General features: G+C 41.6%; 1 protein-coding gene across 1 annotated transcript in view; it reads right to left on the bottom strand.

Moving 5' to 3' along the window:
- The window catches only part of CABIN1 (calcineurin binding protein 1), an 86,154-nt gene that overhangs the window by 45,923 nt on the left and 16,712 nt on the right, over positions 1-23,519 (bottom strand). The window contains exons 12-18 of the mRNA XM_088143715.1: positions 17,436-17,514; positions 16,955-17,145; positions 16,544-16,693; positions 15,687-15,881; positions 5,689-5,925; positions 4,995-5,157; positions 3,933-4,054 (exon numbers count right to left, since the gene is read on the bottom strand). Of these exons, the coding sequence (XP_087999841.1) occupies positions 3,933-4,054; positions 4,995-5,157; positions 5,689-5,925; positions 15,687-15,881; positions 16,544-16,693; positions 16,955-17,145; positions 17,436-17,514 (1,137 nt within the window). The remainder of the gene's footprint in view (positions 1-3,932; positions 4,055-4,994; positions 5,158-5,688; positions 5,926-15,686; positions 15,882-16,543; positions 16,694-16,954; positions 17,146-17,435; positions 17,515-23,519) is intronic.

Below are 23,519 nucleotides of genomic sequence, written 5' to 3'. Positions count from 1 at the left end.
GGGGCTCATCTTCCGGCGTCATATCTTTTAGCCTTTTAACATTGTCCATGGGGTTTTCTTGGCAAGGATCCTGGAGTGGGTTGCCATTTCCTTCTCCAGTGGACCACATTTTGTCAGAACTCTCTGTCATGACCTGTCCGTCTTGGGTGGCCCTGCACGGTATAGCTCATGGCTTCACTGAGTTACGCAAGCCCCTTCGCCACGACAAGGCAGTGATCCATGAAGGGGAGGCTTATATTAGTTATACCAAAAGCAGATAAAGATCACATTCTGTGTGCTAATTATCATCCAATCTCATTGATTAATGTTGATACAAAGATTTTAACAGCAGTGTTAGCAAATAGATTACAGCAAGTGATATTGTTCGTTATTAAGAATGATCAAGCAGGGTTTATAAAAACTAGGCAAGCAGCAGATAATGATAGGTTAGTTGTAGATTTAATAGACTTGAACAAAAACAAAGATCAATTTGTAATTTTACCATTAGAGGCTGAAAAAGCCTTTGACAAAATATATAAACAGTACATGTTTGCCGTGCTAAAGGCTCAGATTTCTTTTAGAATTCATAAAATGGATTAAGATGTTACATGAGTCGCCCACATCCAAGGTGAAGGTTCATGGCATGTTCTCTGCTACTCTCCCACTATTTAGAGGAACTAGGCGAGTATGTCCACTCTCACCCTTGCTTTTTAATCTCTGCGTGGAACCCTTGGCTTGTGCTATTAGACGACACAGGGAGAGCTGAACACAGATTGGTTTCCTCTGCAGATGACATTCTCTGGTTTATTTCTAAACCTCACACTACTGTTCCAGCGTTGATGCAATGATAGATGCCTTTAGGAAAACAGCAGGATACTCTATTAACTGGTCCAACTCGGAACGGATGCCAATTTTCACCTATTTTCATTTGGTTACCCATTCATTTAAGGAATATCAATTCCGTATTTGTACTGAATCCATTGAATAACTAGGTATGTGCATACCAAAAGATATAACTCAGTAACATGTAATAAAAATAAAATATATAGAGAGGTTTCTTCAGATATCAACAAATGGGAGTCATTAAACCTTACACTTTGGGGAAAGGTGAATGTTCTCAAAATGAATATTATCTCCAGATTAATTTATATTCTGAGAGGAATTCCAGTTCATATGTCTGGAAAATATTTTCAGAAATTCTTTTTTTTTTTTTTTTAGAAAATTTCTATGAGATTCTTTGATTCCGAGAATATCTTTACAGAAAATACAACTAGCAATTAATGAGGGAGGATTCGGTTTTCTGAATCTGGAGCTATATCATTATGTTTACCTATTGTCAAGTATTAAATCCTGGAAGCCGACAATTGGTGTCAATTTTCCAATTTGGGCCACAGTGGAATATACATATATAGCACCTTTGCTTGGATGGCCAGTATTAGGATCAAAATACACTAGAACTCTAGTGTCTCTGGAAGCAATTATGTCAGTTAGAAAGTTATGGAATGGAATGTCTAATAAAATAATATCTGACCCCTTTTCCCATGCTAAGTTGACTTTATGGGAGTTGAAGTCCACACATCTTAAAATTGCCTAGAGAAACACTGGCCTAGACAATGGGAGAGCATCTTAACTTCTATAGCAAGAGTGCCAATGGATCTCAAACTATGACTTAGATAAGACTTAGATTAGATAACTATATATAGAATTGTAATTATTAACTGTTACGATGATATATATTCACTTTTTGAGGTGAGTCTGTGTTGGTTAGTCTGCTCTCTTAGCAAGCAGGGGGGTGGGGGTGGGGGTGGGGGAGGGAACTGAGCACTCCTTCACTGGGTTTCCTGGCCCAGCCAGCGCCGTAGTAACTCAGTCCCTTTTCGGGGCTGGAATTAAAGTGAGCTTGGCTTCAGGAAAGGCTAGGAGGGGCAGCAGTCACGCCAGCCAGGTATTTCAGTGCTGCCTCTCCCAAGCATAGAGGGTGCTTTCAACCACTCTTCTCTTTCCCTCACAGTCTGTCACTTTTCACTCCCTGGACCATTATGTATTGTTGTCCTGACTGAGTTCCCATTGCATTTGGTGGTTTTGGTCTTCTCTATCTCATAGAACCTTCTGGGTTCCATGAAACGCTCCATCTCTCAAACCTTCCCACTGTCAAAAAGCTCAGGGTTTATACTCTCTTCCTCTAGGCTGACTTTCTGTTCCAAATTCAACTACCACATACACACAGACGATTTTCAGATTATTAATCTGTCCAAACTCTGGATGACCTGACGAGGGCATGTCTTTCTTACTGACTAAGCAGGTTTTCAGATTGGATGGGCTCCCACTGTCTTGAGCTGATCATGGATAAGAGAGATGATTGCATTCCCTCCTGAACATCGCATTCCTCACTTTCCTGGTTCTTTCTTGGAGTTTTGAGGATACCAGTCACAGTGCTCCTTGGTTGTACAGAACCTGATTCCCAGTTTATCATTAAAATATTTCACTGAAAATATTGTCAAAATCTGCTATTTCCATTTAGTGAACATTCATTGTTTTTGTTGGTTGGTGTAGATAGTCATGGAGACGGCCTTGAAGGGGATTATTCAGAAGCTGTTACAGAAAGAACAAGGGCAGAAGCATTCCTTAAGTCCTGGGAAAGGAGACAGTATTGGGAAGAGGCTCAAGCGGGCTCCTTTGTGACTCAGTGAGGTGTAAGAGGGAGGGGAGGAGAAACACAAGCAGACTTGCAAGATTCTGTTACTAGAGCCTTTCTCCATAAAGTATATATAAAGTCTTCCTGTGGTTTCTTGATCTGACCTACCTCATAGGGCTGACAGTTCCTTATTACCAAGAAGGCCAAACTCTTCCCCCCTCCCCGGACTCAATTTCTTCTGTAATGACCTAGCTTCCTCTTCCAAGTTCCCAGAGTCTGTTAGACATCCCATCCTACTGGACTGAGATAAACAAGGGAATTATTGCTATGAGTCTGCTACAAACCACCAAATCAGTCAGAAGAGGTTGAAGATTTCTTAAGGTAGTTGATTGAAGCCTAAAAACAAAAACAAAAGCAAAAAACCCACCCCACAGACAAAAACAAAAAACAACTATGAAGTGATTGTGATGGGAGATTTCATCAACCCAGACTTCCGTTGGAAGACTAATTCTGCCAGAAATAAAATGTCTGATAAATTCTTGAGTTGCTGATAATTTTCTTTGAAATGGTTGAGATGGGCACAAGGGCATTTGGTTCATACTAAATTACAGGATTTGATTGAAGCAAGGATATCTGTAGGGTTAGTAAAAAAAACAAAAAAACCCAAATCAAGATAGTGGCCACACGATCAAAGTCCTGCACCCCTTTTAATATGTGTTGCTGTTGTAGCAGATATCTTAACTTTTCTTACACGTTTCCCCCCTGTGGATGCCCCAATACTGAAGATATTAAAGTGCTGAGAATTTTGGGGCAAGTGACCATGCATTGTTAAAATTATTGATTTTAGCACAAAACACAGATTTTAGGAAGGCCAATTTTCATAAGAAATATGCCATGGAAAGAAAACTTTGAAGACAAGATGTTCCTCTTCTTAAGTGTTATAGGTTATTCTAAGTGAACAATTCATTTTTATAGAAAACCAAGCAGTATTACAGAAGGACATACTGGTAATTTGCAAGAACTTGGGAAAAAAGAGTTGGAATATCCTATAAATCAATGGAATAGAATTATAAAGAATGTCAAATGTTTCCTATAGTCTCAATATGAAATTAATTCAACAGAAGATTCTTTTTTATTTATACTGGACTTTTCCAAGGATATTCAGAAAAGGTTGGATGTCAACTTACCTGTGAACAGGGGGAGAGGCCATCTTACATTTCTTGAACAATACAAGATGCTATCAAAACAATTATCCCATTATATCAAGGGTGGAGATCAAAAGCGATCAATGCTAAAAGAAATGGACATTTCTACTCACATAAAATTTAAGAAGAGCTCCATCTGAGTTGCAGCACCAGGATCTCCTTCCAAGATATTCGTGGGCGGTGTTCAGTAGCATAAGGGAAGAGGGCAGCATAGGTGTGTCTTGAATTGGAGACACTGAGAATAAAGTGAGAAACAAGTAGAACTCTCGTCAACTTTAGAAGGACAGATGACATACTTCAGAAAGCAATTTCTCATTATTTTACCTACTTAATAGAGTATTTAGGCATCTTTCTGCTCTAACAAAGTCTCTCAAAGCGATGAACTAATCCGCGGGCCCAAGGCACCCCTTACAATTATCTAGCAAATTGCTGAATCACCTTGCCCTCATCAGCATGCAGCTTCTGCATTTTGCATGAACAGCACCAATTTGGAGGTAATGAGGCATCAGTAACTGCCCACAGAGCTTCTGGTTCCAAGAAGGGCCATGCTGAAGCTGGATGAAGGCATCCCAGACCATGGGATCTGCTGATTTGGAAAGAGCTGAGATACCAGAGCCCCCCCCCAAGTTGGGGATCTTCTCCTTAGGGGGAATGTGACCCCCTCAAGATCAAGCAGGGGAGTCACTTAACTACACTGTGGTTACTGGACAAACAGCCAGTCAGTCTTGCTGGGATTCAACCTCAATTGGTTTTGTTCCATCAAACCCTTACGGCTTCCAGATATCAGGTAAGGAATTATGTGAGAAGTCAGCATGGATTTGTCAAAAACAAAACTTACCAGAATGACTTTACCTCATTTTTGAATGGGCAACTTCCTTACAGGGAAGGAATACTTCCTTGTGGGAATACTGTAGACCTGTGGTGCTCAAACTGTATGCCACAGTGCCCCTGTGAGTTTGCCATATGACATACTGACCTACTCAGATCAATACATCTGAGAGTCTTGAAGAAGCTTGTAGATATCACCTCGCAGCCCCTTTCTGTATTCTCTGAGAAATCATGGAGGATGAGCGCTGTGCCAGAGGATTGCAGAAGGACGGGAAAGAGGAAAAAAGAGGACCGATACGGATGCTGATACTGAAGAAGCCGCTGCAAAAAGAAACTCCAGTACTTACCTTCCCCATGTGGATTTTGGAGCTGCTCCTCTTGCTGGCAGCAAAGGGACTGGAAATTTTCTTCTTCACGTTGAATGATCCGATGAAGAATAATCCAGGGAAGCACAGAAGATACAAATGGTTCTTTGGGTTCCTCCTGGACTGCCATGCTACAATCGATAATCTAATAGTTGAAGAAAGAGATACTGCAAATTAAAGCCACAAAGATAATCGAGATTCAGGCCTCCAGTTCAGATGTTCGAGACTCAGTTGTGACAAGAGAGCGTTACTAAATTTATTATGGCAATTGGCAGTTGGGTTTCTTGATTGCTAGTCTCCCAGGCCTTTGGAAATAGGTGGCAATGAATGATGTAATTAAATAAGTAAGTAAATAATATATACAATGATCTGAGAAACTTACTTTTTACACTGAACTGTTATGAGTTCTGATTGAAGGTTTGTTCAAAAATGTCAATTGCACATACCAGTTCATATGCGTAATGTCCTATGTCTTTCCTATTGTTAATTAAAGTTGTTTAAATGTTACTAAATGTTATTATAATACGTGGATATATATGTAAGACTTGTGATATTCTGAACAAGAGAGAGCATACTTTTTCTTTTTCCTCCTATGATGAAAACAGCTGGCTACTGCTCCAAACGTAGCTCTTTGGATGAAAGCTACAGCAACTGCCTCAACAGCAAACGTGGATACCTGGATGAGGTTGTTGCTTAGCCGGATGAGGTTCTGCACCGCACAAGCTTCATTGAGGCTGCTGCTGTCTGCTGAGAGAGAATGATCAATCCCCTGGAGCAGCTGGGTTACAGTGGCCACCCACTCTTCCTTGGCAGAAGTTGCTGTTGTATTAACCATCTGCTGAAAAGCTTCATTCAAGGCCACCTCAGAACATTCAAAGCACTGCTTATAGTCCTTCAGCCGCAGGAGGGAATCCTACGGAATATCAGGAAGACAGGTTAATGGCCAAACTCTGCAAAGAAGAGAATGAAGAGTTAGCATGCAGCGGTTCCATGAGACAGAAACGCTGCTTCGTTCACACACAGAAGAACAAGACCATCAAGAGCCACCCTGGACCCTACAGGTGCTCTGCGCTTGTTGCAGATTATACAGAACGCGTATACATCCCCATCACACTCCACATTGCGCATTTGGTAAGTATGTCACACGGTAAATTTCTTCTTCATAGGAGCAATGAGTTTGAGATTTCTTGGATTTCTAGTGTTTCATATTTCTCTATATCTTTTTTAAAGTAACTTTTCCATTTCTCCAAGTCATCTCCCAAAACCTGAAATCTCTCTGAACTTTAAATGGCTTTTATGTAATTCTTTCAGCTGTTTATAGTCTGGCCTCTACCTTTTTCATCTCTAGCATTTGATTCTTTTGTTTTGAAGATAATTCTTGATAATTTTAATAACACAATTAATTAATAACTCTTCTGGGTAATATGGCTTTATTTTAATTGTTATCTGGTTTACACCATCTTTTGTTCTTTGTTTTTATCATTGTATTATTTTATTGTTCTGTATTCATGAACTGCCCAGAGTTAAATAAATAAATAAATAAATAAATGTTCTGTAATGATGTCTTTATTATGTTTTTTCTGTTGTTCCACCTCCATTATTAGTGCAGCATGCTTAACATTGGCATCATCCTTATTGCTTTTGTTGAATCAACTTAACTGTAATCTTTTCCAATCTCTAGCATTTTAAAATTTCAATTCATATTTTTGTTGCAACTTATGCAGTTTACTTCTGAATAGGTCTTTGATTAACTGAAACAGTTAAATTAACATGAGCTTCTCCATGATCTGGCTACCATTTCCCAATCTTGTTGAATTTCTTTATTCTGCCTTCTCTTTCTCATTTTTAGAAATGAAAAATAAATTTATCTTTGGAAAAACACTTTTTCATTAAACAAGTTCAGAAAAGGATAATATAAACGAATATCAATAAATTTATGAAATATCATATTCAATACAATAAAAATACAGGCCTTCCAACATCATTTTATTAGTAGAGGTCTGATTAGGAGTAATCCTGGCATTGTCAGATTCAGCCGGCAGGGCACGGCACGGCAAGGTGAATGCCGCTGCTCAGCTTCGCCTAGTCAATTTCACTGCCCCAGGTGCTAGCAGCGAAAAGGGGGAAGTCAGCCAAACCGCGAACTGATTGCTGACAGGTGGCGGCGGTTAACTCCACTGGAGAGCAGATACACTGTATCATCACCGGCTTCCTTCGAGTGCTGCAGACAAAGGGAGGCGCAGCAATCAGCGCGATTGAGAACTCGCGCAACAGGAAAACCCAACAAAGGCAACGACCGCACAACCCATAGACGGCAATCAAGAAGACAAAAGAACCAGACTGAATCTGCCATTTGGGCGAGGGGGGATTACTGCGGGCAATCGGTAACTAAGCAACAGGGAAAAGCGTGGGAACGGGGAAACTATAAAATACCATGTAAGCTATGCCAAGCCAACCCTGGCTTTGTCTGTACCTACCTATGTTACACTCTAGTAAACTTCTTGGCTGAACTTGCGTATCACGAGAGTTTCTTTGGAGCTGAACGGGGTAAATCGTACAGGCATATGACTTTATTCCTTGTATTAGAGCTCCCTTTTGTGCTTTCAGTTAAAGATGAAAAATCTTTCAAGGTAATCTGACAAATTATTTTTAAAAGTACAGTAGCATCAGTAGAAATAGTGTAAGTCCACAAGCAAAATAAAGTAGAATAAATCCTGGTAGATCCACAATGGAAGTCTAAATAATTGCACAGCAATATTTTAAAATTATTATAAAATACTGATATGGTTATTCCATTTTGGAATATGATATGGAGCTCCATTTTGTGGTGTCAAATATAAGAACTTTAGGAAATAACATCCAGCAGGAATAAATGTGCTATAGTTAAAATAAGTCCGTAATTATGTGTGCGCTTAAAAAAATGGAAAGATGTAAAACAGTTAATATTAATCTACAATGCAGCAAAATAAGCTGAAGAGAAGCAAAACTTGTATACAATGTATCTTGTAACTTTTTATACTTGTATAAAAATATAAGTATACTAACTTTATACAAGTATAAAAAGTTACAAGATATATTGTTTTTCAACTCAGTGTATTTCTTGAGTTATAAGAGTGGACTCAAGTTCCAACTGGCCAAAAAAAGAAAGTAAGGAAAAATAAACAGGGTCAATATATAGAAGCATTAAAGCTACCATACACTTATTTATTTACGTATGTCAATTTATGTGGTTGCCCCTCTCACTAAAGCAACTCAATTTATGACTTAAGATCATAAAAATAAAGTCAGTTAATCCTGAGGTTATAAAGATGCAGTAAGTAAAAAAAATGGAGCTGAAAAGATAACTGCCTAATTACTTTCAGCATGAAAGATATAATAAAAGTTTAACTGGCTCTTGTCAATCTGTTGGAAATCGGTCCCGAACATGGTCGAGTTGCGGAAGAAGATAGAAACATCTGTGCAGGTTTATAAATCCACCAAGTTCATTTGATGCCAAGCTACCCCATTAGATCAATGTGCTCTTCTACACTTGTCAAATTAGTCAATTATTTTAAAATTCAAATAATGCAAACAATAATCTATTATTTAAAAACCAGGTGATGTCTTTGCCCAAAGAGATTTGTTTAAATTATCACAAAATAAAATCGCTCCTTGGTATGCATTTAATAAAACTAAAACCGAATGCGAACATTATCTGAGGTGTGTTACAGTGCCGTCCCTCCGAGAGGCCCTGACAAGACTTCAGTTCCAGCAAACGGCATCAGCAATTAGAGAGGGCTGATTTCACAATATCCCATGTAATATCCGCTTCTGTCCTTGCTCCAAGGAAATTATAGAAGATTTGACCCATTTTTTATTGCACTGCCCTATTTCCACTCCAGCATGTGGAAAATTTCTGGAGCCCCTCTTGATAAGAAAATCATTTTGGCCTGATTTATATAAAATTAAATATCTAATGAATTCAGACAAGGAGACACTGCTATGGAAATTAGCAAGCTTTGCATGGGCTGCTGCTAAACAAGAGAGAATATTTTATCAAAAGTTCCTAATGTTTACTAATATTTTACCTGCTGTAATAACACTGTTTTAATGTTTTTACTGATTTTTGTACATTTTAATGTATTTTATTAATGTTTGGCCACTTTTGTGCAGGTTTTATCTCACTTGTTATGACCAGTGGTCAAAACAATAAAATAAATTGACTTGATACTTGACAAAGGTCCAAGAATCCATGATTCCTACAGTTGGGAAAGGAGAAGATTCAGCACCCCCCACCCCCCGGTTAGAAGGTTCTGCTTTCTCCCTGACAACCTGCCATCCTTGAGTCCTCCACTTTGGACCTTCACTTATAACTAAATCTGCACTTTCATGCCACGCATGTATTCATCAGCTACCCTCCACAAGGTCAGACCATCTTTGTTCACAAACATGCCACATATATGTTTATTCCTAATACATGTCACTCATTGATTCACGCACTAGTTGGGCCACACCACAGTAACTGCACATCTCAGCAGGGAAACAATGGCTGTTGTTCCAGCAACCCTAACTGCTGACTTCCAGCTCCCACCAAGCATAGCGGGTCCTGATCGTGCTTGGCTTCTCCCAGCAGATTGCTCCGGAGCAGCCCTGCCTACGTCTCCCTGTCCTCTACCCTCAGCTGACACGGTTCTAGGGGACAAGGCCCATGTCTATGTCAAAGGATGCTGGGCCTGGGGCAGCTTGGTGGGGTTTTGTTGGCTCAGTATGGGAGCTGGGACCTGAAAGTACAACTCCTGATACCTACCCTTTATGATTTAAGATCATAAAATTAAAGTCAGTTAATCCTGAGGTTATAAAGATGGAGTAAGTAAAAGTTAAAATGGAGCTGAAGAGATAACTCCTCTTCTTCATCATCAGAGGTGTGCTTCTGAGGAAGAACTATGATATCAACTTTCTTGGACAGCGCCTTCTTTTTATTCTTTGTTTCATCAGGCACCCCCCTTCTCCCCTCCTCATGAGCTCAGAGACCCATGCTGCTACGACCTGGGATCTCAGTTCCTGTTCTTCAGGCACGGTTGCTTCCTGAGGGTAGCATACCTGGCTGCAGCCTAAGCCCGGAACTGACCCTGGCCTAAGGTGGTGGTCTGCCCTGAAGGCAGCTGCCTTAGCCAGCCTACTGGCTTCCTGCTGGACTGGCACAAATGCTCCTTGTTGTAGGGGGCATTTTCCTTTGGGATCTCTTTGTGCTGCTGCCAACATTAAGCCCCTTTATTGGTTTAGAAATTTTTTAAGTCTCTAAGGTAACATAACTGGATGAAGCCTGGGAAAAGTTCAGGAGAGTACAGAGAGTACATACGGAGTTTTGATTAAATAATTAAAAAACTGGTTTTTAAACAGTTCATTTATTTCTACAAAGAGTCCATCAAAACTAGCCCACGCCAGCCCTAAAACTATTCCACCTCCCTAAGGACTCGGAGCATGTCCCAATCCCGCCCCTTCCTCCTGCTGGAAGCCCACTTGGGAGGAGGGCCCTGCACTGTCATCCTTCAGCTGGCAGTTCAACAGTTGTTTGGATTATAAAATGGACACTCTGGCAAAAAATCAAGTAGCAGTGGGAAATCTGGTTGCTAGTACTGAAGTCTGTGAAGGATTCACTACTACTGCCATTTGGAGTTTTTTTTTTCTGTGTGTCTTCCTTATCCTTGCTGGGGATGCCCATGACACCAAGGCCCAGGGCATCAAGAACATTCATTAGAACCAGTCTGTAACGGGCATAGGAATAACCTTGAGGAACAGGAGGAAGAACCATAACCAGTTTCATACATTTATTTGCAACCTTAGGTTTTAGCAAAATTCATTTAAAATTACAGCAATCCATATCAATTCAGCCCATCCCCTCTAGTATTTGCTGCGCTATTTGTCAACATTTGCTTCCGTATCTTTCTTGCAGCCATTACGAACAATGCAACTTGATTTGTTACATATTCGTTTTCATCAGACAACAAAAAATATATTTTTTTCTAGATTAGTCTGATTCAGTTGATTTAGCAAAGACGTAATAAATCTAGCTCTTGGTTCTTGGTATAATCTGCAGTGTAATAGATAATGTCAGATCTTCCACCTGTGAGGTATTACAAATACATAAACAGTATGCAGTTGGTAACCCTTTGTATCTTCCATCTAAATAGGCTGTTGGCATTGTTTGAAAATGAAGTTCTGTAAAAGCTTGTCTCAGGGACTGGGGTATGGAATACTGTAAGTAATATGGCATTCCTTGCCAATTTTTAAGAAGACAATACCACTTGGCCAATTTAAGCCTGCATACCTGATCTCTATCCTGTCTAAAATCTTTAAAAAATAAATAGTCCCTCAATAGTGTATGATAATTTGTGTCATTAAACAGTTCCTGATCTAGGGATAATTGAAAAAATAGTTTTTGACACAAAATCACCCATCTGTTGCTATTAAATTTTTCATAGAGGGATTTTTTTGCCAGATAATTATTGGGCATAAGAACTAATTTCCTATAATATAGGATTATTGCCTTCTTTACTCTTATATTAATCGATGGGAGGCTGACTTCTAATCTCAACACTGCCGCTGGTATACATGAAGGTAAGGCTAGGATTGATCTCACAAATTTATTCTGGATCACTTCTAATTCTTCTAATTTACTAAACCCCCAAACTGGGGCACCATATATCAACTGTGATATTGTTTTCCCCTGGAAGATCTTAAGTGCAGGTTGAACTAAGCGTCTTCCTTTTGAATAGAAGATGGAGCAAACTGCCCTCATAGATCTCATGGCTGCTATTCTTGTTGATGCTATATGTGAGTTCCAAGACAATGTTTCAGTAAAGTGGATACCTAAATCCTTAAATGACCTCACTTGTTCTATCTCCTTACCGTCTAGAGTCCATCTATGTCTCTTTGGTCTTTTGGCAAATATTACTACCTTGGTTTTAGAATAATTTATCTGCAAGTGATCTTTCTTACAATACATGCCAAATTCTGTCAGAATTCTTCTCATTCCAATTAATGTTGTCGACATAAGTACCATATCATCTGCATACAGTAATATAGGGACCTTTCTACTTCCAATGGATGGAGCATGGAAAGAAGGATTGTTTAAGTCTTTTACAATATTGTTTATATACAAGTTAAAAAGGAAAGGGGCCAGTAGACAGCCCTGATGGACACCTTTTAAGGTTTTAATCTGCTTTGTTAAGGATTCGCTCTGATTTATCCTTACTTGTATGTAGGTGTCTTCATATAATATATATATTAAATAAAGTAATCTTCTATCTATATCAGTAACTAAAAGCTTCTCTCATAATTTCCCTCTATTTATTGTGTCAAAGGCAGATGATAAATCAATGAATGCTGCATACAAGCATTTTGAGGGTCCATTAATTGATTTGTGGATCAGGTGTTGTAAAATGAAACATTGATCTATAGTGCTATGTCCCTTTCTAAAACCTGCTTGTTCTTCTGCTATAATCTGCCTGGTATCTGCCCAATCAATCAGTCTGTTTAAAAGATATCTTGTATATACAGGTGAAACTCAAAAAATTAGAATATCATGCAAATGTTCATTTATGTCAGTAAGGCAACTCAAAAGGTGAAACCAATATATGAGATAGACGCATTACATGCAAAGCGAGATATGCCAAGCCTTACTTTGGTATAATTGTGATGATTATGGCATACAGCTTATGAAAACCCCAAATTCACAATCTCAGAAAATTAGAATAGTGTGAAAAGGTTCAATATTCTAGGCTCAAAGTGTCCCACTCTAATCAGCTAATGAATCCGTAACACCTGCAAAGGGTTCCTGAGCCTTTAAATGGTCTCTCAGGCTGGTTCAGTAGGAATCACAAGCATGGGAAAGACTGCTGACCTGACAGTTGTGCAGAAAACCATCACTGACACCCTCCATAAGGAGGGAAAGCCCCAAAAGGTAAATGCAAAAGAAGTTGGATGTTCTCAAAGTGCTGTATCAAAGCACATCAATAGAAGGTTATGTGGAAGGGAAAAGTGTGGAAGAAAAAGGTGCACAAGCAGCAGGGATGACCGCAGCCTGGAGAGCATTGTCAGGAAAAGGCCATTCAAAAGTGTTGGGGACTTTCACAAGGAGTGGACTGAGGCTGGAGTTAGTGCATCAAGAGCCACCACACACAGACGGATCCTGGACATGGGCTTCAAATGTTGTATTCCTCTTGTCAAGCCGCTCCTGAACAACAAACAACATCAGAAGTGTCTTACCTGGGCTACAGAAAAAAAGAACTGGTCTGTTGCCCAGTGGTCCAAAGTCCTCTTTTCTGATGAGAGCAACTTTTGCATCTCATTTGGGAACCAAGGACCCAGAGTCTGGAAGAAGAATGGAGAGGCACACAATGCACGATGCTTGAAGTCCAGTGTGAAGTTTCCACAGTGTGTGTTGATTTGGGGAGCCATGTCATCTGCTGGTGTTGGTCCACTGTGCTTCATTAAGTCCAGGGTCAACACAGCCGTCTACCAGGAGATTTTGGAGCACTTCATGCTTCCTTCCGCAGACGAGCTTTATGGGGATGCTGACTTCATTTTCCAGCAGGACTTGGCACCTGCCCACACTGCCAAAAGTACCAAAACCTGGTTCAATGACCATGGGATTACTGTGCTTGATTGGCCAGCAAACTCGCCTGACCTGAACCTCATAGAGAATCTATGGGGCATTGCCAAGAGAAAGATGAGGGACATGAGACCGAACAATGCAGCGGAGCTGAAGGCCGCTATTGAAGCATCCTGGTCTTCCATAACACTTCAGCAGTGCCACAGGCTGATAGCATCCATGCCACGCCGCATTGCGGCAGTCATTGCTGCAAAAGGGGCCCAAACCAAGTACTGAGTACATATGCATGCTTATACTTTGCAGAGGTCCGATATTGTTCTATTTCCAATCCTTGTGTTATTGATGTCATGTAATATTCTAATTTTCTGAGATTGTGAATTTGGGATTTTCATAAGCTGTATGCCATAATCATCACAATTATACCAAAGTAAGGCTTGGCATATCTCGCTTTGCATGTAATGCGTCTATCTCATATATTGGTTTCACCTTTTGAGTTGCCTTACTGACATAAATGAACATTTGCACAATATTCTAATTTTTCGAGTTTCACCTGTAGCTTGCACCCTATGTCAATAAGACTTACAGGTCAAAAATTAGCTGGATTTGTAGTATCTCCCTTTTTATATACTGGGATTACTACACTATTATTCCAACCTACAGGTAATCAACCAGTGGCATTGATATAGGTAAACACAGAGGCGAGCCCACCAATCGGAAATGCCTTAAAGATTTCTGGAGGTAACATGTGTTCTCCTGGGGCTTTACCAGCTGTCTGTTGTGCAATTATTCTTTTAATTTCTGCCACAGTTACAGGGCACCATTTTGGAGATGTTTTTAATATATCAATACCCATTAGCTGTTGGTTTGATGTACTAGTATCCTCAAATTTATTTTTAAAATAAGCTATCCAATCTTCCGGTGTAATCTGAGCTTCTATCATTACTTTTATTTCTCTCTGGCCTTGGGAAACTACTTGTAGTTCCCAGAATTTCATATCATTATTTTGCAAACATGAGTCTTAGTTCTTGCCACTGTGTTTTATAATAATCTTGTTTACTCCTCCTAATCAATGCTTGGTATTTTCGGCATTTATCCCTCACTGCCTCTACCCTATCAAATGAGTTATCCTTCTTAATTTGTCTGATAAGTCTGGCTAATTCCTTTCTTTCACGTCTACATTCATGATTAAACCAGGAAATTCTAGTTTTATTCATTTCCCTTTGCCATGTTTTACACACCCGTGGTTTAAGGTCGCCAGCCACCTCCTCATATATTCTATTAAGAGCCATAACCAAGGCAATGGTCAGATTAAAGAAATCTGAATCCAGGGCAGAAATGTAATTTGAGAAAGTGTCTCAGATATGACCCTCCCTGGTTCTCATGAAGATGAAGGGAGCAGGGAAGCACATCCAGGCTTGCAAGCCTGATGTCAGCCCTTCAAGGTAGGCCAAACTAGGATGCCAGAGCTATGAATGCTAATACTGCTTTATTAGGAGGTTACAGTAACAGAATCTCGCAAGCCTGAACACATCTCCCTCCCCCGCTTTCTCTTCAAGAGAACTAGGGAGGGTCATATCTGAGAGACTTCCTCAGGTTACAGTTCTGGCCCTGAGCATAGATTTCTTTTATCTGACCGTTGCCTGGGTTGCGGCTCTTCCTACTGTTCCTCAAGGTTAATCCTTCTCCCCATTACACCCAGTCTCAACACAGACCTTGGGGGTGGGAACACTATGGTTACACCCATTTTGATATTTGATTATACACACACACACACAAATAAAATGTATATGGTTATAACTGTCCAGTAATTCATATTCTGTTTCCTCTACTTTATTCCCAAGGATCTTTTTATCCATGATTGCCCAGTTTGCTGAGGACTTTTCTCAAGAACCACAATCGTCCCATTGATATCCTTGCAGATATTAAGTTCACTACACTCTAAAAGATGAGCGAAACAGCATTAATGCTGTGAAGCCACATTTATCCTTCTTCAACAATTCTTCCACACAGCTGATAATGTTGCATTTATTCTTTTTTAATACCAATTTACACCAACTTACCTGGGGGGGAAAAAAACTAACCTGTAGCAAGAGCAGCTGAGCTGGCCTCTCTGGTATGGAGATGACAAACTCCAAGTGCTTCGTCCTGCTGTCCCCATTGAGGCACAAAGTTGGGCGGAGCAACTGAACCACAGCCCTGTAATCTCCAGCCTCATACAAGCGCTGAAGCTCCTCCAAAGACTGGCATCTCTCCAGAGACTTCAGATTCTTATCGATCTGCAAGAATTAAACACTGGCTGGGTTCACACACCAGACCAATGTCTACCTAGGGTTAAAAAATCCCACCCCAATGACCAAATAAGCCGTATGGTAACTGAAGGAGATGGTCTGGTTGCTATACCTTAAGATGGTGGCCAGGTTCCCATAGCAGGTTGACTCACAAACTACACTTTAGCCTTGTTTAGTCTACTATAGAAAGCCAGCAAACTGTTTTTCTTACGTCCAATGAACTCCAGAGAATACATAGTGGAAAGATGACAGACAACTGAGGTGGAAAGACATTCTAAGAGCACTGCTTTATTTATTTGTTTTAAACTAATGTCCTCATTTCTTAAAACCAGAAGCATAAATATAGTATTTGAATCAAGCATCTCTTCAAACACAGAGATGATGCTTTTAATATAAATCAAGGACCCCCTGACCCCCCAGTGCTGACTTCCCAGCACCCATGAATTTTCAAATGCAAGTGCTGAGGTTTCAAATTAGACCCTTTTATATTTAATTAGACCCTTTTAAATTAATTAATTAGATCAATTTAATTAGACCCTTTTACATTTATATCAAGATAAACCTTGACACTTCCAGAGCTCAAAAAGACCTGCTACGAAATCAGCTCCAAAAGTGAGATAAGCATGGCTTGGGGCCAACAATGACGTTACCTCTTCCAAAGAAACCACAGAATCAACATGGAGGTTGGGCAACCTGATCACCACCCTCTTGTCGCTGTCAGGTGTGGCTTCCATGGCAGCAGAATGCTGAAGCATCTCTGTGCAGACATCATAATTTTCCAAGGCCTGCTCCATTTCACCCTGGAGAAGCAACATGGCTTTAGGCTACATCTTCATCCAGCATCTGTCATAAACCCCACAGGCCAAGTGGGTTTTCATAAGGCATTTTATTCAAGGGCCATTTCCTGGCTCCACCTTTAAGAGCTGTTTACTTAACCCACATTTGCCCTGATTAGGAGCCAGGATGTTCCTGAAGTGCCAGGAGTTCCCCTTTCCTAAACTTATCCTGCATGGAATTGAAAATTAAACATGAAGACCCTTTGGCTGCACCAAAATACAAACCTGCAGAGCCAGAAATCGAGCCTTCAACCAATACACTCGAACGGCAAACTGCAACCAACTCTCCTCAAAGAGATCCCGCTGGGAAGAAGCAAACGAAAGCTGTAGCAGATCCCCCAAGAAATGGGTACCTGGGAAGTCAGGGCCAAATTTGCCATTCGCAGAGCTGGCTGCAGGACCATTCCTGGGAGACACTAGAAGAAGCATTTTACATGTTAGCACCAAGACCTTGAAATAGGAAGCTGAAGCAGGGAGAGCAAGGGAACACCACTTCTGCAGAGGGGCTCCCTTATACTGGTCTACGGGACCAGTTGCAGAGCTTCATGTTCTCTGCTAATATTTCTGCAAGCCTTGGGAACTCCTTCAGGCAAGGCACGCAAAGTGCTCTGAGCTCCCCCAAAACCAGCTTACAGACCCAGATCTTGTTCACCAACATTTCCTGCAAGCCCTAAAAGCATTTGCTGAACTTCTAGCCCTTACTCACCCATCGAGCTCTTCCCTTTGGCCAGCAACCACTGGTCCAGCTGCAATTCCATGCAGGACAGACTCATCAGCATCATCTCCTAAAATATTGGTGAAGGCATGACAGAAAGAAGAGGGGCACTGGAAAGCTGCATGGGATTAGGGAGGTTTTCTGTTTTTTTTATCTGCAGACACAATAGCAAAAGCAACCTCTCCTAATCTGCAGGACTCATGCGGTATACAACGCTTGCTAAGATCTGGCCCAGAAGCTCAAGCCTTTCCAGTAACAGAAAGGCATTTAATCACTTAGAGGGAAAAGTGACCATGAAGGCAGAAAGGGGTCTGGCCACTCCGTATTAAAAAGGAATCCAGCATCCAACTGTGCTTCTAAGCCAGCTTTTCAGTTCAAGAGTTCATACTGGCTGTGTCTGCAGAGGTTACTCCTCTCACAGTCAGATCCTCCTGGGGAGTTTCCAACCCCAAGGGTATGGTGATATTTAAGGCACCCAAGAGGATGGCCCACCACAATGCTCTCATTCCTTCTCAATAGCAGGGCACAACTCATGAATGGAATCTCTTTCAAAAGGAATTCAGGATGGAAATATCTTCTGAGACCAATGCCATCAAAAGAACAGATAATACTCTATCTATTCTGCACTGGTGATAACCTTGTTCACCCCCTCAGCTGGGCAAAATGATAAAAAATAATAATTGCTTCTTTGTAAGAGGTTCCTTGGCTTCAACATTAATGCCTAACAGACTCCTGAAGTTTTCCAAAGTGGTGAGTGGGAGAGATGAACGTGGTCTGGGGGATCAGAAGCCATTTTCCTGCCTGGCCTTTGGCCAAAAAGGCTCAGCTGATGGGGGGGGCAAGGACCCAATCTAATGGCTTACCCAAATGGAAGGTGGGTTCACATAATTACCTTCGAATCTTAACAGAGAGCAATGCTAGGGAAAACAAGGAGATGGAAGCAAGGACTGCATTTAAGTGCACGGAGTCCAGCAGTGGATAGCTTTCTCTGTTCATGGACTTCAAACCATTTTCTAGGATTTTCTCTTTCAATGAGGCTGAAGTCTCCTCTTCAACAGCTTCTTCTCCTCTCTTACTTCATCAGAGATACTCACCCACTAGTCATGGGGAGCAACAAAACGGGTGACTGGTCTAGTTAGCACATGCTTGTTGTGTTTGGACAGATTTTCATAAGGAGTGAAGAAGAGTAGATGTCCTAAGCAATCTACTTTGTCAGTAAGAGCCACTAAAATCAGTGGGTTTTCTATAAAGCAAAGACATATAAATTGATGCTTGCTAAGCCTAGCAGAGACTTTTTTTTACTTTCTCTTTTCATTTCATCTCTGCCCCATTTTGCTCCCTACCTCTCTTTTCCCCTTCTTATCCTATTCTTTTTCAGCTGTTTCTGTTGGCCTGAGGGAGGGAAGAACGTACATGTGCACGTGCCTGCTCCATGTATGTGTGCCCGAGAGTGACTATGCAGCAGTTATTATTAATATTAATTTAATTACTTGTTCTGGCTGTTTCTGCAGTGAGAGTTCTGACCAATTGAGGGTTACACACACATAAAGCTGCACACACGTATACAAGTGCCACATGTACATATTTAATGTGAAGAAAGCAGTTTCTGGAGTCAGTTTTAGCTGGAGATAGCAACCAGACTGACAGGGTAGGGAAGCTAAGAATTGGAAAAGTGTTTTGTGCATGTTTATAATTTGCTTTTATCACATTTTTTGAGGGATGGGGATATTGTTATTAGAACCCTAGAATGTATGAATTAGAAGGCAACTTCTGAGTCTTCTCGTCAAATCTCTTTCGGGCAGGCACTGACTAAGAAGGGGAGTTCTGGGCAGGCTGTTCCAGCTCTTGCCATTAAGAAGCGTCTCCTGAGGGTGAGTTGAATCTGCCTTCATTTCATTTCACTCACTGGCCCTTCTGCCTTAGTTTCAACAGAAAAAGGTCTGCTCCTCCTTGCACCTGGCAGGCTTTTACATACGTACAGACTGCTTTGTATCTCCCTTGGTCTTTGCTTCTGCAGGCAAAGCACTTAACTGCTTCTCATGGGCTTAGTTTCCAGAACCTTATCATCCTGTGGCTCTCCTCTGAATCTGTTCCAGCTTCTCCATGGGCCTGTTAAAGTGCACTGTTCTGAACTGACCAGAGTATGCCACTTGTAGTCTAACCAGGGCAGAGTGTAACTAACTGGATACAAGGCTTCTGTTAAGGCAGTACACTCTATTATCCACAAAGATACTACAGGTAGTCCTTGCTTAATGACCATTTGTTCAGCGACTATTCAAAGTTACGATGGCACTGAACTGGCAGTTACGGCCACTGCAGACTCCCCACAGTCACATGATCAAAATTTGGGCACTTGGCAGCCCACCCGCATTTACAACCTCAGCATGCACTTCAACTTCCACCTACCCGCCTATCTCCCCCCCATCTCTGCCCTTTTGGCCGCCCTGCACTCTGCCGCCCCCAGCTGGCCTTTGCCATCTTCTTCCTCCTGCCTGGCCGAGGCAGCTGCTGGCTCTTCGCATGGCTGGTGAGGCCTCCATAATGCCGCACGAGGCCTCCCCTCTTTGTGAAGGTCTCATGAAGGGTCTGCAGCTGCCTCAGCTGGGTGCATCTTGTCAGCAACAGGAGGAAGACAACGGTGAAGCTTAGCTGGGGGTGGTGGTGGACGGCAGGGGTAGGTGGTGGTGGCAAAGTGCAGGGCAGCCAAAAGGGCAGAAATGTGGTGGGGAGAAAGGCGGGAGGGGGGAGTTGAAGCAGAGGCAAGCATGGGAGGGCAGAAGTGTGAGATTCTCGCCTAATGACTGCAACTGGGACTATGAGTGTTGGTAATCTTTCTGCATCATCCTTCGTAGAAATCTGCACAAAGGCAGCATGATTCTTGCGACAGTTTGGCTGGTTTGCAAACGAATGCTTCTTTTGGCTGATGTGGGTCTTCCGGGCTGCGTGGCCATGTTCTGGAAGTTTTGGTTCCTAACATTTCGCCAGCATCTGTGACTGGCATCTTCAGAGGGCAGGAGCACGGACAGGAGCGGTTCTCTCTGTGCCCAGGATGATGTGACCCTTTTGTGGGTATTTATGGAGGTAAGTGAGAGTGCCTGCGGGGGCGGGGGGGTTGTGGGGTAATGAGTGGCTGGTTGTTTTGGTGATCAGCGTATGTGTATATCTTCCTGGGGATTAGGCAGGGTTTTTTGTGTTGAGTTGTTAACGAGTGGCTGCTGAGGGTGATTAGCATGTTCATTGTGTGAATTATTCATGCATCCTGGTGGTTGAGCTGAGTTCGTTGACCTTTTGCAGGCTGTATTTTTCAGGATTGGTAGCCAGGTTTTGTTGATTTTTAGACTTTCTTCTTTTTATTGAAACTGTGCCGGTGTTTGTGAATTTCAATGGCTTCCCAGTATAGCGGCTGTTGGTGTTGTCCAGTATCTCTGTGTTTTCAAATAGGATTTTATGTCCAGTGTGCTTGAGAGCATGTTCAGCTACTGCAGATTTTTCTGGCTGCTGTAGTCTGCAGTGTCTTTTGTGTTCTTTTATCCTGGTCTGGATGCTGCGTTTTGTGGTTCCAATGTATACTTGTCCGCAGCTGCATGGTATGCGGTATACTCCTGCGGCGGTGAGGGGATCCCTTTTGTCTTTTGCTGATTTTAGCATTTGTTGCATTTTTCTGGTGGGTCTGAAGATTGTTTGAAGTTGTGTTTTTCCATCAGTTTTCCCATGCGGTCCGTGACCCCTTTGATGTAGGGCAGAAATACTTTGTTGGTGGGGGGCTGTTTTTCTTTAGTCGTGTGTTGTTTTCTTGGTTTGATGGCTTTTATTTCGTTCTTGGAGTAGCCATTCGCTTGTAGGACCCAATTAAGGTAGTTAAGTTCAGTGTTTAGAAATTGGGTTTCGCAGATCCGATTGGCACAATCCATCAGGGTTTTGATAATGCCTCTTTTCTGACGTGGGTGGTGGTTGGAGTTTTTGCTTCTTTTCCTGGCAGCAGCGAGCCCACCACCTTTTCTTCCCCTTTACCAGAAAGCTTCATTTTGCTGATCCCTATGGAGCTGTCAGCCTTTCATATTATTCTGGGGAGATAGAACTGACTCAGTAGTTAGAGCTCCTCTTCCCTCTCCAAACTGACGGGTCAGCTCCAGTGATGTGGACCAACTCCTGGCTCATCCCCTTTCTTGCCATGCATCTCCAAGCACTGGAATTCTTTTTTTCCTCCTCCTCGCTGTCTCTGTTCCTGAAAAAACTCCTGTGCCCTGTCCTCCTGGTTTTTTGTCAGCTTCTTTTGCTGGCATTCATGGTTTACCTTTCCTGAAAAACCTTAAAAAAGAAAGGACGGCTTCCCTTTCACCTTCTGCTCCAAAAAGGACCTACATCTGCCCTTGCAACGGGAGGACTTAGTGTGCTCCTCAGGTGAACGACAGACCCTCCCTCTCTGGAGCACACTGGGCCAGTGCCTTCCTTTTGGACAAAGAGACATAACCTGCCTCTATGCTGAACCATGAGGTGTGCTTTGACCAATCCTTCTCTAGCTATTTTCCCCCCAAAAAGTCATCCTACTCCCCACTGCTTTTTATCATTGAACCTGCAGACACTACTGACTTCAGTGTATTTCACAGATGCCGAATTATCACATTCACTTCCTGGCTGACACTAGAAGAAGGGTTAAAATATTAAATATTAAAATAGGCGAGAAAAAGGCATGGAGCTTTGTTACAGGCATTTCAGATCTGCAAAAGAACCCAACTCAAAATATCCTAACTCTGAAAAGTCTGTTTCAAGTGTCCTGAGCTAATAAGTATATATTTTAGATTTTGTTCCATATCGCTTTGGAATGTTTTGATATCACACAGGAAAAAAAAAATCCCCCAGCCATCTGTGAAGACTTGGAGAGTACATCAACAACAGTAATCTTAAATTCCTCCTGCCGCTGGCTTCAGTTGGATAAGCAGAAGAGAGGGGAATTACAGGGGAGCCATCAGTTAAACACATCAGAATTTGAGAACTGTTTTGGACATAAGATAGTTACCTGCCTGGAAAGCAAGTTTTAAAATTTGCTATTATGGAAGAGCTGATTGAGTATAACATAATAATGTCTCTGTATGTTTCTCATGTGCAAACTGTCAAATGCAAACATGTTCATTGTGTATATACATTATAGACACAAGGTTTCAATGTTGCCACATGCAAAAATAATGGTGTTTATTTTGTTGAGCTTTGCACAGGCAGGTTGGTACTATGTACTGTTGTTACAATACTGATGGGCTGTGTTGAAATTAATCCTCCTAATTCTGTCCTCTCTTTGGTGGGGTCAGTCTGGTGGCTATTTGAGCTACTTGCTGTCTACATAACCTACCATGGGATTTTTAAAACACTTAAAATTGTTTTATAATCACCCTTTGCCCAATTTTTCTGTAAGTTTGCTGGTCAATAGCACTCAGCATGGACTTCCACACAGTTTTGTGATCATAAGACAAAAGACAAGGAAGCAAAAGAAAATGTTTCAAATTTCCCTTTGTAAGGACCTTAGGAGGAAGGTGGTTTCTTGAGCTCAGGCCAGGGCTTTGTCTCCTTTTGTGGAGAACCCAGAAATTCAACAGTCTTGGGCAGGAGTTAGAAATGTAACCTGAATTGGTTAGAGGAAAATGCAGGAAACGTCATTGGTTTATATACTGAGAATTCTTCACTGTCAGCAGAGCTGATCAGTTGTCTTAACTGGCCACTCGCCTGCTTGTAATAAAACATATTCGTTAATCAAAGCATGTGACTCCCTGAGAAGGCAGGAGCAACTGAGCTCCTGAGCTGGTGAGCCCAATCCCCATGTTCTCTATGGCAGAGAACTTAGAAAAACAGGTCAGAGGTTTTTTCCCCTGGGACAATCCCCATCCAATGGAATAGAGGTGCTTTGTTCTGAGTTTGGAGCAAAACATTTTGGGTTTGGGTTTGTGCACTTCCTTGACATTGTGATTGTCATCGACTTCTCCAATAAAATTGGATGCGAACAAAACAGCTCTCCAGAGGAAAGGAATGGAACTCACAGCTCCCTTTCTTTCTGGCTGCTGAAAGCCCAGAGAGGCAGAGCTTTCT

This window comes from Python bivittatus, unplaced genomic scaffold (genome assembly GCF_059951505.1).
Source record: "Python bivittatus isolate LINGU-HERP-01145 unplaced genomic scaffold, Pbiv_v1 ctg000390_np1212, whole genome shotgun sequence".
Classification (NCBI taxonomy): domain Eukaryota; kingdom Metazoa; phylum Chordata; class Lepidosauria; order Squamata; family Pythonidae; genus Python; species Python bivittatus.
This window is presented reverse-complemented; position numbering and strand designations above follow the sequence as displayed.